Source organism: Myxine glutinosa, chromosome 5 (genome assembly GCF_964187855.1).
Source record: "Myxine glutinosa chromosome 5, kmMyxGlut1.1, whole genome shotgun sequence".
NCBI classification, from domain to species: domain Eukaryota; kingdom Metazoa; phylum Chordata; class Myxini; order Myxiniformes; family Myxinidae; genus Myxine; species Myxine glutinosa.
In genome coordinates this window covers 150006468-150025065 of record NC_136265.1, presented here as the reverse complement: position 1 = coordinate 150025065, position 18598 = coordinate 150006468, and the positions used below count along the sequence as shown (strand labels likewise).

General features: G+C 42.7%; 1 protein-coding gene across 1 annotated transcript in view; it reads left to right on the top strand.

The window, feature by feature from the left end:
* The window catches only part of LOC137412662 (syntaxin-binding protein 6-like), a 72360-nt gene extending 54249 nt beyond the window's left edge, over nucleotides 1-18111 (top strand). The window contains exons 5-6 of the mRNA XM_068097950.2: nucleotides 9056-9207; nucleotides 16481-18111. Of these exons, the coding sequence (XP_067954051.2) occupies nucleotides 9056-9207; nucleotides 16481-16504 (176 nt within the window). The 3' untranslated portion in view covers nucleotides 16505-18111. The remainder of the gene's footprint in view (nucleotides 1-9055; nucleotides 9208-16480) is intronic.
* The last annotated feature ends 487 nt before the right edge of the window (nucleotides 18112-18598 follow it).

The window sequence follows — 18598 nt, the reverse complement described above, 5'->3', positions numbered from 1 at the left end:
CAATACAATTGTTATTTAACATTGTATTTTGTTATATTGATGCAATAAAAGTAGAGGTATTGAGTTTAAAGCAGAATGAGGAAATGACGTAAGGGTTTCAATCCGTGACATTCACGAATTTCCCATTTGCAGTTTCACCATTGACCGGATATAGCAACATTCAGACTGGGTACGTTTTTTGTCCGGGTCCTTCACAAACCTGCTGTCAATGTCTGACGTTCGACTGAAGGTGGCACAAGAACGTGGAATTTATCGGTTCATCGTTTAGCGTTCGCCGTTTCTGCATTGTTTGTTTGCTTTCGACTTTCCTCTTGTGTCTAGCATGCATACCTTGCTAGTATATGTAAATGTATACATATGTGTGTGTATTTATATCTATATATTGTATATATATTGGTAAAATAAAGAAATAGCACACTGAGCAGTAAAATAATTTAAATTTAAATTGATATATGTGGGAGAATTACATCCCCAGACCGGGAATCGAACCCACACATATGATTGCCACTCTCTTTCCGTCAATGCTTCCGGGGCAATCTCTGCCAACCATAGGAGCACCAACGGCCTGAAAATGAGAGGGTCTTCCTCCAATGAGGGGACAAATCCATGTCCTCTATTTTGAACATCACTGGGGGTGTAGTGAAGCAATTATATTAATGAACAGGATTAAATAATTAAATTGATATATGTGTGGGTGTGGGAAATGGTATGGTTTTCCAGAGGACCTGGGTTCGATTCCTGGTCTGGGCATATAATTTTCCCACATATATAAATTTTATTATTTAATCCTGTTCATTAATCCAAATTTATTACAAGCCTAACATTTTGAGAGCAAATTAGTTCTCTTCCTCAGAGGCGTTGAGAGTAGTGTAGTTTCAGTGATACCCTCAGCCACCGGAACCGTTCCATCGCTTATGATCAGGCAGCGTGGAAAGTGGTTTATAAAGGATTAGCAAAAAGGGCACGTCTCGTGCAGCCTTTACTTCCCCTCTCCGAGCGCTGCCTTCACTTTCCCATCACTTAAAACTGCTTTCCATTCCACTCTCCTCGCACTGCCTTCCCTTCCACTTCCCTTGCCTTCCTTTCTCTTTTGCTCATGCTGCCTTCCATTCCCCTCCCCTCCCCCCTCACCCTCCTCCTTTCCCTCTTCTATCTCTTCACCTCCCTTTCCTCCCCTTCCCCTCCCCTTCACTCTCTTGCCCTTTCCATCCCCCTCCCTTCCTTTCCAACCCCCCTTCCCCACTGCCCCTCTCCCTCCCTTCTCCTTCCCTTCCCATCCCGTCGCCTTCACCTCCCCCCTTCTCTCTCTCTCTCTCTCTCTCTCCTCTATCCTCTCCTCTCTCCTCTCCTCTCTCCTCTCCTCTCTCCTCTCCTCTCTCCTCTCCTCTCTCCTCTCCTCTCTCCTCTCCTCTCTCCTCTCTCTCTCTCTCTCCTCTCTCTCTCCTCTCTCTCTCTCCTCTCTCTCTCTCTCTCTCTCTCTCCTCTCTCTCTCCTCTCTCTCTCCTCTCTCTCTCCTCTCTCTCTCCTCTCTCTCTCCTCCCTCTCTCCTCACTCTCTCTCCTCACTCTCTCTCCTCACTCTCTCTCCTCTCTCTCTCTCCTCTCTCTCTCCTCTCTCCTCTCTCTTCTCTCACCCCCCTCTCCTCTCTCCTCTCTCTTCTCTCACCCCCCTCTCCTCTCTCCTCTCTCCTCTCCTCTCTCCTCTCTCTCTCTCTCTCCTCTCTCTCTTCTCTCTCTCTCTCTCCTCTCTCTCTCCTCTCTCTCTCTCCTCTCTCTCTCCTCTCTCTCTCCTCTCTCTCTCTCCTCTCTCTCTCTCCTCTCTCTCTCCTCTCTCTCTCCTCTCTCTCTCCTCTCTCTCTCCTCTCTCTCTCCTCTCTCTCTCCTCCCTCTCTCCTCACTCTCTCTCCTCACTCTCTCTCCTCACTCTCTCTCCTCACTCTCTCTCCTCTCTCTCTCTCCTCTCTCTCTCTCCTCTCTCTCTCCTCTCTCCTCTCTCCTCTCTCTTCTCTCACCCCCCTCTCCTCTCTCTCTCACCCCCCTCTCCTCTCTCTCTCTCTCCTCTCCTCTCTCTCACCTACCCCCCCCCCCCACCCTCTCTATCCTCTCCCTCCATCTTCATGTGACTTGGCATTACCCAGCAACACCGTGTGTGTGGTGTGTGTATTTATATTTTATTTGCACATGAACAAACCCAAACCTAATCTTTCGGTAACAAAGCCGAAGGCTATGAAAAGTCTGAAAAACAGGAAAAATTGATCTTTGCACCAGCAGACAAGGGTTGGGCAGTAATGAATAAGGAGGATGTGGTAAAACATCAAAAACTACCTGATGACCCAACTCCAAAGCAACAACGGTCCTTGAACGCAAGGTTGTCCATGATAAAATGAGCAGGCAGGCTGGGCAACCAAAACTACATTTGCCTTCACTGCAGCAATGGTTCAGCACCTGGACTATATGGTTTTCCCAAAATCCAGCCTGAGACCGTGTCTGCTATTGATTATTTGCTCAAATTTCCAGAGTAGATCTAGTTTTACTTTGTTTGGAAGCACCTTTCTATCTTTAAAAAAATTATAATATAATGTGTATACACACGTTTTTATTTTATCATTAGCAGAGCAAAGAGTTGAAGGAGATTGAAAGGAAAGGTTCTGATGTCTTGTGTAACACTGGCCTATCTTTATAGTTTGGAGACTGTAGCACTGACGAGAGACAACCACAGAGGCTGCAGGTTTGTGAGAACAAGTGGGTCAGGAGGATTGTGGAAGTGAAGAGGATGGATATAAGGAGAATAGATGAACTGAGGGACGAGATTGGTGTGCAGATGAGCTTGACGGGGAGATTGGTGAAATTCCGGCTGAGATGGGCTGGACATTTGGTGTGGATGGAGGAAGAAAGAATGACAAAGAAAGCGGATATGTTCAGGGAACAATGCAGGAGGAAAAGAGGTAGACTGCAGTTGAGATGGGAGGATTGTGTGAAGAGGGATATCAGAAAGGTGGGGGTGGTCGGAGAGTGGAGCGAGTTGGCTAAGGACAGAGGGGAGTGGAGGAATATTGTGGTCAAGGAAGGGCAGAATTTTGGTACCTTCAGAGTTCAGACCTCACCCCTTAAAAAGGGAAGAGGAGGAGGAGGAGGAGGAGGAGGAGGAGAAGAAGAAAAGTGTTCTTTCATCTCCAGAATGCAAGCTAAGGATCAGTCATCTGAGTTCTGCCGTAGAGCCGACTTGAGAAGACGAAGCCTTATATAGTCTCTTTTGCTTGGTCCCAAATTTCTCGAGGCACCTGCCATTCTCTTCGTCACCAAATTATTATTTTTTTCCTTTTGAACTGACAATCTTTCCCTTGGTGCGATGTCGTTACTTGAAGCTCTTTTTTCGTGTGCCTTTACTACAATGCCCTGGTTTCCATTCTTTTCGTTCCTTATTTGACGACTCTTGAAATATTTTAGTTATTTTATTTATTTTTGCTTATGTTTGTCATTTCCTGATCCTTAAGTTGACATTTGGCTGCCTTTTGCCTCGTTTTCTTTTGTTCTTTTTATAGCTAGGTTGTCTTATCCATCATGGATCCCCCGAGTTGGCGAGGGTTCAGCTGTTCGCTCGTGATGCATGAATAAATAAAATGTGAATCAATCATTGGTTGTACAGCAGCTGAAATTCCTCATGCATTGAAAAAGTAAATCTGTTCTTCTCTCCGCCTCGCACCGACATGCACACCCATGGGACGTTCGCGCATAAACTTCTGTAAAATAATTTACTTTGCATAATCTCATGTTTAAAATTTCCATCTTGAGCCAAATAATTATAAAGTTAATGGATACGTTTGCTCCTTTGACAGTAAAATAGTGGATGCATTGAACTGATCCTTCTATAAACTGGGGGGCTGCTATTTTTGCCTTCCAGAGAATAGTTCTTGCGGAGATGGATTTGTACTATTTTCATTTCGCCCTGGGTTTTCAAAAGAGTTGGCGAAGTCTTTTGTTTTGTTGCCCTCACTGATGTGGGTTTGGTTCCAGTTGCTCAAGGTGAAAAATTTTCAGACCTTGTGATCAAAAAAATTTCCTCCCAAAAAATGTTTTGGTTCTTTTTGATAATTCTAAAATTTCTTGTACTTTTGCTCCACATGTCCTTTGATCTATTAATCTGATGATTCTTTTGAATTTTAATCCACAAGTTTGCTCTGTCTTACAGTAAGGGAACTTGTTACTATTGGGCATTGAGGCATCATCACCCTGGTGTTGGGCTAGCGGCTAGGGTGCCGGCTTAGGATCCCAGGATCCTGGGTTCGAATCCCGGTCGATCGCTGAATTAACGCCAGGGGGGTTGACTCAGCCTGTCATCCTTCCGAGGTCGGCTAATTGAGTACCAGTTCACTGGTAATTCCCTGTTTGTCGCTAAAGGCGGCAAAAAGGGTTGGCGTCAGGAAGGGCATCCGGCCGTAAAACGTTGCTTCAAAAAGGGGACCAAAAAACAACAACAACCACGGTTCCCGAAAAAGGCCAACCCCCGCTTGCGGGGAAAAATGGCCTCTAAAGGTGGTTATTGAGGCATCATCAAATCTGTATGCAAAGAGGTGCCAACTGCACAAAAAAACAGAATGCATGGTGGCAATTTTTTACATATTATTTTTGAATACACAATCGAGGCTCCTGTAAGAACTGACACATTAAACACAAAAAACATAAACGGACACATAAAACGTATGATAAAGAGAGCGGGAGACAAGAGGGAGAGAGAGAGAAACACAACAACAGTAGAGAACAGGGACATTGGGGGATTTGTGGAATAGAGAAGGCTTGGGGGGGGTGGGGGGGGGGGGTTCACAGTATAAAACAAATGAACACTACTAGGAATTTCAGGAATGAAGTCGGAGATTGAAAGAGGTGGATTTGGGGTGTACTAACGGGGGTAGAAAAGATCAAGATTTTTGATGGGGGTAGAAAAGAAATGGTGGTGGAACAGCTGTTTTGAAGACCTGGATGGAGGATTGGGATTGAAGAGAGTGTGGGAGTTTGTTCCAGAGGCAGGAAAAAAGAGGAATGAAAGAGTGAAGGTGAGCATAATTTATTTAAAAGGTCCAACCTATATTGTACAGGTAGCCAAAATGGCTAGCTGACTTTCAACTTAGACACTAGTCCCTTTAAAGGTAAACACCAGGTCAGGATAGCTGGCACGTGTTACCCACCCACAAGTTGTGGGCCAGATCGAGGCATTAATCATCGAGGATCTCCGCATTAAAGTAGCTGAAATAAATATCCATATCACTTGGAATTTCTCAAGGCAGCATCCTCACCATTATCCATCAACACTGACTTGTCTTGTGTGTCAGAAACATGGGTTCTCCAAAACGTCAGCACTCACGATCAACAGCAATGGCTGGCATTATGTTGCAAGTTTCTCAAGCTATTCAACACAGATCCTGGCTGGCACAACATTATCATTTGGTTCATAACTGTTGATTAACTGGCTTCACTACGGATCCTGAAACCAAATCTGAGTCTATGGAATATAGAAAATTTTGATGCCCAAGAGATCGCCGTCACCCAAAATATCTTGCACCTAACCCTCAGCTGGCAAGATTGTGGCCTCTTCTCTGTGTTGTTAAGGAAATCCAGTTGATTGACTAAATGCCTCACAAAGCAACAATCACAGGAGACTCTTCCACAGGCATTAGGCAAAATTTTGGCGGGTCATCAAGGATAAATGCCACTTGGGACGTTGACCGAAGGTGTGATCCTCCTGCATGATACTATACCTGTGCACAAGACCCATGTTGTGCAGACCGCCAACTACGACCGTGGCTTTGAACAGCAGAATCCTCCGTCGTAAAGTGTGAACCTGTCCACAGTGACCTTTAATGTCTGCCACGCTTCGATGACGACAAACAGTGCGTGCCTGCAAGCTTTACGGATAGGGCAAAGTTCCTGAATTCTGTGCATGTGTTGTCACGCCTGCGATAATTAGCATATTTATACATTATAATTATTGGAGCCTGGTGTTGGCATAGCGGTTAGGGTGCCGGCTTGGGATCCTAGGATCCTGGGTTCGAATACCGGTCGATCGCTGAATTAACACCAGGGTGGTTGACTCAGCCTGTCATCCTTCCGAGGGCGGCAAATTGAGTACCAGTTCACTGGTAATTCCCTGTGTGTCGCAAGAGGCCGCTAACAGGGTTGGCGGCAGGAAGGGCATCCAGCCATAAAACATTGCTCCAAAAAAAGGGGACCACGGTGCCCAAAAAAGGCAACCCCTGCCATGCGGGGAAAAATGGCCTCTAAAGGTGGTTCTTCTTACAATATAATTATTGTACGTCTGGCAACAATGGTTGTTGGGCTGTATGTAATATTCCACCATTAACCACACACATTTTGGTGTGAATGGCCCTCCGGCTATACAGGACTTTCAAAATGACGGAATCCACCCTGGAATGCTTGGCATTGCATGTACAGAACCCCATTGCAGGCATGTTGATTGTGGCATGCTGACGTATATCGTGTGTGCGAGGTAAGGATTCGTCGCCATAATGGCTCACAGAGCTTCGAAAAGGCCCAAAATTCTTTGAAAAGTACTTGTGAGAAAGGGGTGTGCCTCTGCACAATGAACAAGTTGGTGGACTTTCTCAGCTCACCCAAAGGGCTGACATCTTGCAGCTGTACTTGCTGCAAAAATTCCCAATCGTGTGGGCCGGTGCAAGGCCTATACCATGGACGAGCATGTTCTACCCAAACCCTCTGCACAAGTGTGAGCTCATGTGAACATGCTGAGCTTGGTGATTTATTGAATGGATGTCTGCAATTGGAAAGACTATTCTGTGCGTCATTACCAACAAAATAATGGTAACCAACTCTTTCACAAAGGACATCTTCATGACATGTAAATACACACAGCTTGTGCCAGCTATTATTTATGTAGGAATGAGCTGTACCAGGTAGACGTCCTTGCAGGAGACACCGTATATGATTTGGGTTCTTCTCAACACTGATAGGAAGGGCATACCTGGGCTATGAGAGCTGTTATAAATCTATTACTCGGTTCCGGGGTCACAAATTTTGAGATTTTTGCATCTATTGCTAAAAGGAGGTGTGCATGTGTGCGTGTCACTTACTTCAACAGGAAATGGTAGGAACTTGACACCTCGCATCCACGGATATTTCTCATATTTCCTATATTTTCCGTGAGTCCAATTTGCATTCAGGAACACAACAATTATGGTTAACTACTCGTATTTTGAAATTGCCACTTTCATTCAGTTGTTGAAAATTATTGCAAGATTATTTCACTTTCAGATTTTGTGGCAGGTTAAAAGTGCCCATGCCCACAGTAGCGAGTCGCTGTAAAGGCACACACAGCGCAACCGCGAAAGGTCTCATTGGCATTCGTATGTCATTTTGAAAGTTCCGTATTGTCGCCATGGCCTGCCCCACCAAGACTGAATGACAAGTCCCATCGAGTGCATACCTCTGCCAGGCTGAACAGTTTACGTTTTGTACCCCACTCATAGGCCGGATCTGATAACTTGAACCAAGAGCGAATCGGCTTGTTCTTGTTTCCGAACCAACTTATCCACCAAGTTTTGTCATCCATCCAGAACTTTTTGAAATATCATGCTATATATCGTTTTTGGCCCCATCTCTCAATGGTGAAGAATTACTATAAGATTAAAGAATTGTACTATCCGGTTTCAGATCTTCACCAAAATCGAATCTATTCATCTTTGTTACACACCCAACCTGCCCACAAAGTTTCGTTGGAATCCGCACATAACTTTGAGATATGCTGTTCATAAACAGACGGGGTTAAGACATAACCTCCGTCCGCCTTTGTTGGCAGAGGTAACTGGCAATCTGAATGCGATTAATTCGCAACCTCCAGGATACTTCTCCAAGGGCCTTCCTGGACTTTTCATTTTTTCCAAACAGGAAAAGCCAGCCAGACTTGTAGCCTCAGCATATGGAATAGAATTAACAAATTCAATGAACTTGAAAGTTATACCATTAATGAAAGACTGAACTTGCTTCCGGCTTGTGACCCGCTGACACCTCAAACACACCAATGGGAGAGCGGACATCAAATATAACATAATTACCCAGTTTTGGCTGTATGATGGTTCTATCATGGTGATCCCCAACCACATCCCCCTTCTCCATGTCAGCTGTATTTGTTTTGGTTTCAATCCTTTCATTTCTTTTATGGGAAGTTTTTATTTGTTTGTTTATATTTTGTGGTCCAAAAAAATGTATAACAGTAATCGACTTGACCTGAAATCTGAGAGAATTATTTATGTGTTTATTTTTACTATGTGAGTTAATTGTACATGGCAGGTGGTAGCCTTTATTTGGCTCAAACATGTTTGCCATTTTCATCAGGTTGATTTTTAGAGCCTGGTGTTGGCTTAGCGGTTAGGGTGCCGGCTTGGCATCCTAGGATCCTGGGTTCGAATCCCAGTCGATCGCTGAATTAACGCCAGGGGGGTTGACTCAGCCTGTCATCCTTCCGAGGTCGGCAAAGTGAGTACCAGCTTGCTGGGATGAATGATCCTGATGTGTACCCCGGTTTAGAATAGGTACACCGTATCCCTGCGCATCGTAAGAGGCGACCAAGGGTTGGTGTCAGGAAAGGCATCCGGCCATAAAAACATTGCCTCAAACAGGGAACCATGATTGTCATGGGACCCGCAAGGCTAACCCCTGCTCCAGCAGGGAAAAATGGCCTTAAAACGATCATTCTATATTCTACATCAGGTTGACTTTTATGTGAAACTTTAAAACATTTTTTTTAAATCAGCAATTATCTTTCTGCCTGTGAATATCTCTTGCCACTGTTCTCCCTGAATTTGCAAATGAGCCGAGTCTTGATTTATTTATTTATTCAAACGGCAAAAGACATTTTATAATTGAAACAACGTATAATTTGTGAGTTCGGACCTTTCATAATAGCTATAGGCAAGAACAAGAAAAATAATTACTGCATTTCTTTTTCTTTTTTTTTGTGTTTCGCAATGTGAATATTGTTGAACAATTGATTATTGTATTTATGCTCAATACTTTTCTCACTGCAGGAACAGTCTTGCCTGCAACTGTTGGGGTGGGCAATTCGATCAGCGATGCACGGAGAGCCCTGGATGAGCGTGGGGCGATGCTGGGTACGGTGGAGCGCAATACCCAGGAGATGGAACTGAGTGCTCATAACTTCAGCCGTACAGCGCACAAGGTTGGAATAATCATTTCCATGTTCTACAGCAGTCGATCCTCCAAATATCATGGATCACACTGGTCTTCGGATGAATATTAAGCAGGCTGTCCTGCCTGTTATGACATTTGTATACATAGAATTATATCATGAGGGTAGCTCTTTGCCCTCGTACCATGGCTTAGTACTTTTGCCTCGACAACTTGAGCCTGATCACTCTGAAGGGTACAGGTTAAAAACTTGCTGCAGGTTATGGCCAGAAAAAAAACCAAAAAAACATTGTGTGGCATTTCTGGAAAAATGCTCAATACAATCTCTGACTTCCTTGCAAATAATCAAATCTCCGTGGTACATGAGGGACAGTCACCTCCTGTCCATAATACGAATGCTGGTGTTCCTCAGGGGTCTGTGTTGGGTCTTATATTGTTATTATATATATATATATATATATATATATATATATATATATATATATATATATATATATGTATATATGTATATATATATATATATATATATATATATATATATATATATATATATATATATATGTATATGTATATATATATATATATATATATATATATATATATATATATATATATATATATATATATATATATATCAATGATCTGCCTGATTGTATTATTTCTTCATGAAGCATTTATGCAGATGACTCATCACTGTATATGTCGTGGCAATGATTAAGGGCACCCAAATATCCCCACCTTCTACATTAGAATACTGAGTATTGGCCCCCCCGCCATACCTTCCCAAACCTCTTAATGTGCCCTGTGGGCAGTCTAAGACCATACATGATAATTCCACTTCCCGCCAGAAGACCTCCCTAGGAGATCTATCGCCGCCAAGGTCGGCACATTGGATTCCTTGCACCCTAAAAATGAAATATTATGTCCTCCCTGTGGCCTTGCCCCCCACTCAGGGTCCTCACTGTCTGGACCACCTCTTTGATCCCCCAGTATGGGATGAGGGTAGGGGGACGTGGGGGGAACCATGTACAATAACCGGCTTGACGGTGAGAACTCTAAGATTTTCGGTGGATGGCCTCGAGGCGCTTCCTTATGCATTGTACGCATCACGACCTGCTTCTTGCTAATGTGGGTCATGCTGCCGTGCGCCGGGAGCTGTCGTCTTGGCGCATGGACCTGAAAATATTCCGTGCACGTTAATTAATAATTTCTATAATAAATCTCCAAATGCCTCCAGGGGTTCTTCTTGGGGTCAAGGGGGACCGGGGGCTGATCGCTGCCCCCACATATACTACCTACCCAAGAACCTTGTCTCCTCTTACCCATGACCATGTGAGTACCACTCTCAATCAGGACCGAGAGAGTGTGATGAACTGAGGAAAAGAGTGGTTTGTTACTTTGAACCAAAAAAGACTCACTTATTGTCTGTCTAGTTCAACATCACCTTGTTTTCCGACCCTGTCGATGGATTATTCACCTTTGCAGGTACTCCCTGTTATCCGTCTGCTTGGATATTGGATATCAGCTCAAACCTCAGCTGGGCAAAGTACACCTCTGGTATAGCTAAAAGACCCTCCCAGCACCTAGTCTGCTTATTTCGAGCTCGGCGATACCTTTCTCAAGTTGCTATGCTCCATCTATCTATACAAGGCCACTATACATCCTGTCATGGAGTATCATTGCCATATTTGGACTGGTGCTCCGGCCTGCCACCTACTGTATCTACTCTTGACAGAATCCAGTGACGTGCTGCCATTCTAGTGGGACAGGAGTTGGCATCATCTGTGGAACCTCTCTCAGTCCACCGCTCTGTTGCTTCCTTGAGCCTTTTCTGCAGATATTACCACGAAATGTGCCCTGTGGGTATATCACAGGTTGTTCCACCTGAGCATACTTTGTCGCTCTACACGTTTGGCAGTTTCTTCCCATCCATACACTGCATCTGCCTCAAGGAGTAAGACTATGAGGTATTCTTCGAGTTTGTTTTTCCCTGCACGGCATCACTCTGGAACAGTTTACCTGCACCCTGCTTTCCCCTCTATCCCAACCTTCCTCAATTCACGAGGAATGTCAATAGATTCCTCCTTTCTGTCTAATATCTATACTTTCCTTTGTGTGGCCCCCACCTCGAGTTGCCTGAAAGGCTTTGTTTGTGGTGGGCGATATCTCACTAAAAAAGGAAAAAACGACTTGACTGAAATTGGTCTCTGTTTAATCACGTCGTTTGTATTCTTGAGTGGGGTTTACAAAATCCCTCGAGACGGAATTCTTCCATTTCTGAAACCATCTGCCTCTGGCTACGAATCGGTGGTTTTGGAGGAGACAACCTTCAAAAAGTTGCATCCTTGCAGAAATACCCCAAAAAGGTTGAGTTGTATTATTTTCTCCATCGCACAACATATCAAGTCACCTGTGGGCAAGAGATCTTGTATCCCTACTGCAGTCCTATTATTCATCCTCTGCTTTCTCTCGCCTTTCAACTGTTACCTGGTCCTGAATAGGTTGTTGTAAATGTTGAAAGCCCTCTTGAATGTTATTTTTCAATCGCAAATTGCTATAATTCTTTAACTTTTGATAACATTCTTGGACCTTTTAAACTTGAATGATTTATCAAAACCTTGCATTATCTTGCCATTCAACTCGAGATTTCTGAAAGGATTGTTGTCCTGGTCATTGGGAATTTAAACATTTCGTTTTGTGCGTGAACTCTTGGCAAGGCGCTTGCATAATTAACAGGGTTTGCAATTATTCCTATTTGTTTTTGTCTTTTTTGATCAATTCAAAATGCGCTTTTATCACTATTTGTGGTTTAGGATGATGGTACGGTTGATGACTGTCTTTTCCAGTCATAGCATTCAGTAGGGACACATTTTATACTGGTTCACAATTTTCTGAATGAAGTTGATTGAGCCGAACAGCAAAAGGTTTATCAGGATACAACAGGCCAAAAGGAACAGCTGAGAGGGGGGGAACAACCAACAGCCGAGTTGAAGGCCAAGATCGAGGGAGACTTGGACGATGAATGAGGGCAGGAGTGGATGCAAGGGAGGGACAAGATGGATGCAGAAGGAGACTGGAAATTTGGAAGGAGTGATTGGGGAGTGGGGAAGGGGTGGTTTAACTAGGGTAGAAAAGATCATCGTTTTGGTTCGATTGGGGATGATCTGAGGGTGTTGTTGGTGGTGAGATGGTGCTTTGTCATAAAATATTCACCTTCACTCATTACTTAGAAGGGTGAGATTTTGACACCAGCAGTCATTGATATATTTGCTTCCAACAAATTGGATCACATGACAAAACCCCTCAACACCTTTTTTGCACATGAAACCACTCAAAATGACTCTTGGTGTCATTGTATAGCTGTGTTTTTCTCAAAGCAGGAGAACACACATTTTTCACCTTATTAATTTTGAGCAATGTATTTCACTTTGGCTTTCAAATACAGTGCCTTCGGAAAGTATTCAAACCCCTTGACTTTTTCACACTTTGTTGTATTACAGCCTGAATTTTAAATGGATTAAATTGAGATTTTTTTTGTCACTGATCGACACACAATCCCCCACAATGTCAAAGTAGAATTTGTTTTTTGAAATATTTATGAAATAATTGGATATGAAAAGCAGAAATATCTTGAGTCAATAAGTATTCAACCCTTTTGCTATGACTTTATAAATTGAGCTCAGATACATCCAATTTCCTTTGATCATCCTTGAGATGTCTCTACAACTTGATTGGAGACAACCTGAGGCCAATTCAATTGATCGGACATGATTTATAAAGAAACACACCTTTCTATTTAAGGTCCCACAGTTGACAGTGAATGTCGGAGCAGAAACTCTACCATGAAGTCCAAGGAACTGTCCGTAGAACTCCGAGATGGAATTGTGAGGATGCATAGATCTGGGGAAGGGTATAAAACAATTTCTAGAGTGTTGAAAGTTCCCAAAAGCACAGTGAGCTCCATCCTTAGGAAATGGAAGGAATATGGAACTACCCAGACTCCGTCCGACCAAACTGAGCAACCGGGCAAGAAGGACCTTGGTCAAGACCTTTAACTTGGACCTTGAACAAGAACCCAATGATCACTCTGACAGAGCTGCAGGAGTGCTTAACTGAGATTGGAGAACCTTCCGGAAGGACAACAATCTCTGCAGCACTTCACAAATCTAGGCTTAATGGGATAGTGGCCAGATCGGAGCCACTCCTGAGAAAAAGGCAGATGACAGCACATCTGGAGTTTTCAAAAATGCATGTGAAAGACTGAGAGCGTGAAGCAAAAGATTATGTGGTCTGGTGAGAGGAAAATGGAACTCTGGCCTGAATGCAAACTGCTACATCTGACGGAAACCGAGCACAGCTCATCACCCATCTAACAACATCTCTACCATGAAACATGGTGGTGGTAGCATCATGCCATGGGGATGCTTTTCAGCAGCATTGACAGAGATGTGCAATTATGGAGGGAAGAAGGAATGAAGCCAAATACAGGAAAATCCTGAAGGAGAACCTGCTTCAGAGTGCAAAATACCTTGGACTGCGGTGAAGATTTAGGTTCCAACAGGACAATGACCCCAAGTATACAGCCAAAGCAACACGAGAATGGCTTCAGAACAAGAACGTGAAAGTCCTTGAATGGCCCAGCCAACGCCCAGACTTTAATTCCATTGATAATCTGTGGAAAGATTTGAAGTATTGAAGTATTGACTCAGGGGACTGAATACATATGTAAATTGGATATTTCTGTATTTAATTTTCAATAATTTTGAAAAAAAACTCTAAAAACATGTTTTCACTTTGACATTATGAGGTATTATGTGTAGATCCGTGAAAGAAAAATCTCAATTTGATCCATTTTAAGTTCAGGCTGTAACACAACAAAATTTGAAAAAGTCAAGGGGTGTGAATACTTTCTGACGCACTGTATTGCAACGCAATTCTAACTCTTGTTGAAAATGGCGTGCATGCGACGCTCTTTTTCTAGTAAACGGTGCAGCCTTCATCCCAGCAACAATTTCGACTTTGTTGGATAGATAGCAAGGAATGGATAAGAAATAGGTTGAAGTGAAAATAAATTTGATTCTGGATCAGTTTGTACTGTTCGTGGAAGGAAAGGCGTGAGGATTGGGGGCAGAGGTTTCTTGACCCATGTTATGGGATTCATTGTCAAACTCGAGGCAATGGTTACAACTGTTCAAATAACGAAGACAAAGTAGCAATTTGTCACATATGGAGGGAAGAAGTTATTACAGGCCAGTAATATATTGAATGGTCCATTATTTGTGCCACTGTGTACCAAACTCTATTTCTCCCTCTCAGCAGCATTGGCATGAGGTTTTTTTTGATACTTTCATTTTTATATATGTTCTCCTGGGGTATTGTTATTCTAGGACGTTAGTGTAACCAGACCTGTGGATTACTACATTTGGATCACTAGTTCCTGCAATTAAAGTTCAGGAATTTCAACAAATGGAGTAATGTCGATGATTACCTCCGCCACTGAAGGGGGATGGAGGTTATGTTTTCACCCCTGTCTGTTTGTTTGTTTGTCTGTGAACAAGTAATCTCAAAGTTGTGGACGGATTTGGACGAAACTTGGTGGATAGATTGGGTGTGTGACGAGGACGAATTGATTCGATTTTGGTGAATATCTGGATATGGATTCGGATACGACAATTATTTAATTTTTAAGTGATTCTTCACCATTGAGAGATCGGGTGAAAAGCAATATATAACATGATATTTTAAACAGTTATAGACGAGTTATGACTAAACCTGATGGACGAGTTGGTTAGGTGGCAACAACAAGCCGATTAGATTTTGGTTCAGGTCCGAATCCAGATCCGGCCTATCTGTGGATACAAAACATAAACTGTTCAGCCTGGCGGAGGTTTGTGCTCTACCGAGTGCCCTTCTAGTTATTTTAATATCATGTAATGTGTTAAAGTACCCACCCATACATGTTGCACATTATCCATGTACATCAGTTTGTTTTCTGAATAATAAGGTAGGGTTGCTGGTTTTGTATCCATCTTGTTCACCCCTCACATTCTCACTTAGCCCTCATCGTTTCCTGCATCCCTTGTTTGTCCGTCTCTGCCTACCTTCACCCTCCGCACCTGCTATTATCGTTTCCCCTTTCTTCTGCTGTCCCCTTTGTTATGTTGTGTCCTGATCTGTCTGCGTCCTCGCTCATCCATGAGCCTCGACTATGTGTATATAAGAAGAAAAAAAAACGGGAATATTAAAGTGGCCCACCCTGTATGTCTGAAATAAATAATTTAATAAACTTTCTTTTGAAGAGCATGTATTCTCAAAAATGTCAGTGGATAACATTTTAGTCGGCGATCATTAAAATCATCAAGCACGTTTGCTGCTTCAAAAGCATGGTGCCAGACAACCTCGTTAGTTAAAGGATGATGGACCGGGCTGACAAATCCTGAATCCTGAAGGGGTTGCAGGACTGCTGTCCTTGATGGGACGTGGTGCCATTATAATCCATTTTAATGCCATATACGATGGGGAGCTGCTTGCCATTTGTTGATGTTTACAATAATATGCAAAACCCACCTTCTTTTTTTACTTACTTTTACTTTTACTTTTACTTTTTACTCTTTGCTTTACTTACTTTTACTTTATTACTTTTTTATTTTTTACTTTACTTACTTTTACTTTTTTACTTTTACTTACTTTTACTTTTTACTTTTTCTTTTTTTCTTTACTTACTTTTACTTTTTTGCTTATACTTTTGCTTTTACTTTTTTACTTTACTTTAATACTTTCCTACTTTACTACTTTACTTTACTACTTTACTTTACTTTTACTTTTACTTTTACTTTTTTTACTTTTACTTATACTTATACTTATACTTTTACCTCTTTTTTTTTTCTTTTCTTTTTTTTACTTCTACTTTTACCTTTTACTTCTCCCACCCCTACCCCCCTTCACACGCCTCCTCCCCTTAGCCCTCCCACAGATCTCCCGATGTCCATGCTCTCAAATGTGTTTTTGTGCTTCCCCTTCTCTCCCCATCTTGTCACCCGCTACCTTTATTATATGTTTTGTGTGTCTGATTTTTTTTGTGTGATAAATGTTAGCTCTTTCACCAGGCTCGATCCTGTATACAAAAAAAATTAAACAAACAAACAAAAAAACCTGTTTCCTCTTATTGTGCTTGTCTTTTTTATTATATTTCCATGCACTTCGATACAAACATTTACTTTTCAACAAAAACGGAAAGTCTTTTCACTCTGACATATCTTTTCCTGTTTCCTTTACCCAACCTTGGATCTCCCCTCCCTGAACAGCTTGCCGAAATGCACCGGAATTGAAGGATTCCTCAAGCTCTGAAGTCCCCGGAGACCCTCGTCGACCTGGCTTGTGTTGTTTTGGGTGGGATGCCTAATTGTTAATACAGTAGTGGTATATGTTCATGTGTGCAAGTGCTTTCTTTTGCATTGCGATTCTTCAATTTGGTAACCTCCACCGGCATAAACCTGAGGGTTGAAAGCCAATGACACTCCATCACTTTCAAACGGTAATAGGAAACACTAAGGAGTTTATTCCTAAATTCCTACCTGGGATTTGCAGGGAACGGTCTCACCAACGACCGTACCAGTTTTTAATCAAAACTCTGTGCCGGGGTTTGTTTTTGGCAATCCGAAAAGACATGGGTTTTTGTAACCCTTCTACAGTTTGCCATTGTCATAATAAAAAAAGCAATCTTGAGATATCCATTTTGTTTTTTAAGAACGACGTCATTTGCATTCGGCTCAAAATTTGGATATGCTGTTCGGGTTCCTAAAATGGACAAGACACCTGATCGCCTATGTAGTTGATGATGTCTGTTGTTGTACAACGAGAAGTTTTCTTCCTCTATCCAGCTCCTGGCCTTTTCCCAAGCTTATCGAAACTCATTAATGATGAAGCATCAGGATGAAAGGCCTTATCACTTCCCCGGGTGCCCTGCAGGGGATTTCTCAAGATTCTCTCTGCCTTTGAAAACTCGTTACCACCTGTACTTGGGATGGCTTGAGGCAAGTTGGTATTTTCAGTGCAGTCGCCAGCATGTGCAGAAATAGAGCTGGGTATGATGAGAGGGACAAACACCTAATTTGCACCTTATTTGATGTTTTGTTTGTTTGCATTTTGTAGTTTTCACAAGCGAAAGAGCTCCATTTATGTGTGCAATGGAATTCCATATAAACCATGGTTGGTGGGTCCCCCACCACCACCTTCCCTCGTTATTTTCATCTGGTGCTCGCTCTTTTTCTTCCAGCTATAAATCCAGAAATTTCGTAGACCTTTACCTTTGTTGTCCTTTGTGGAGTTTTCCAATTCCACTTTCCGTCAGGTTCTCCTGCATGGCCCTCTCAACTTGCATCTCGTTCTCTTTGATGCTGTATTATATCTCTGTCTTTTGTGTTCAAATTATGATGAAGGTACGGCTAGGGTGGTGTGCTCCTCATCAGTAAATATTCCCCTGTAATATTCCCTGGTGAAGAAAAGCTCGGTGGGATCCATCTCTTCCTTCCTGCTTCATTGAGCTTAAAGCTGTTGAACTATAAACCAGCACACATCAGCTGCCAGATGGCTCTGCGTGGCTTTCGCCAAAGCTTTCCTGACCTCTGCTAAATGGAAACACTTAAATAACTAATTTGGAACACTGGCAATTTGTAGGTGCTTTTGGAAAGAGCTCGGACAGGTGGCCTTCTAAGAACACTCAAGTGTGGTGTTGCCCTGTGTCACCTGATCCCATTCTGCTGTCTTTCATGTGGGGCGATGTCAGTTTATTTAATTGTTGTCTTTTTACTTTTTTTTTTAATTATTTTTTTCCTGTGTTGTGGAAAACTGTGTACCCCCCTGTGTCTTTGGAGGCCCGCGTTGTAATTTTCTTCTTCTTTGAACCTGCTGTGAAATAAAACCGGCGTGATTAATATTGTACTGTGGCTCCTCCTTTTTCATTGATCTCGCCCTCATGGTGGGACTTGGACGTGAATCGCACGTGGAACAGAGATGTTGGGAGCAGTCGGTGCACTAATGCTGCTTGGGATTTAAATGTGAGATCACGAGCCAAGGCTTAAGATGGGGAAACCCATCAGCGGAACCCATTTCTACTGAAACTTTGCAAATTTATTCAATGGGAATGTACAAATGTAGGACATGTTAGCAGTCATGTCTGTGTTGTATCTCCATCGCTTTAGGTGTTTTATATCAATTTATCTACATCAAGTTTAATTTGCCCATCACATCCACATCTTATTATACTTGATTTAAATATCCAGTCTTCCTACATTACTGCATTCACAGGGTCTAATAGGGGAGTTAAAAAGTGTAAGGCCAGGAACATGGCTGCCATAGGGTATAGCATAGGGATAATACGTAGATTCCAGGAATAGCGAGACGAAGCTATGAGAAGCAGCTGA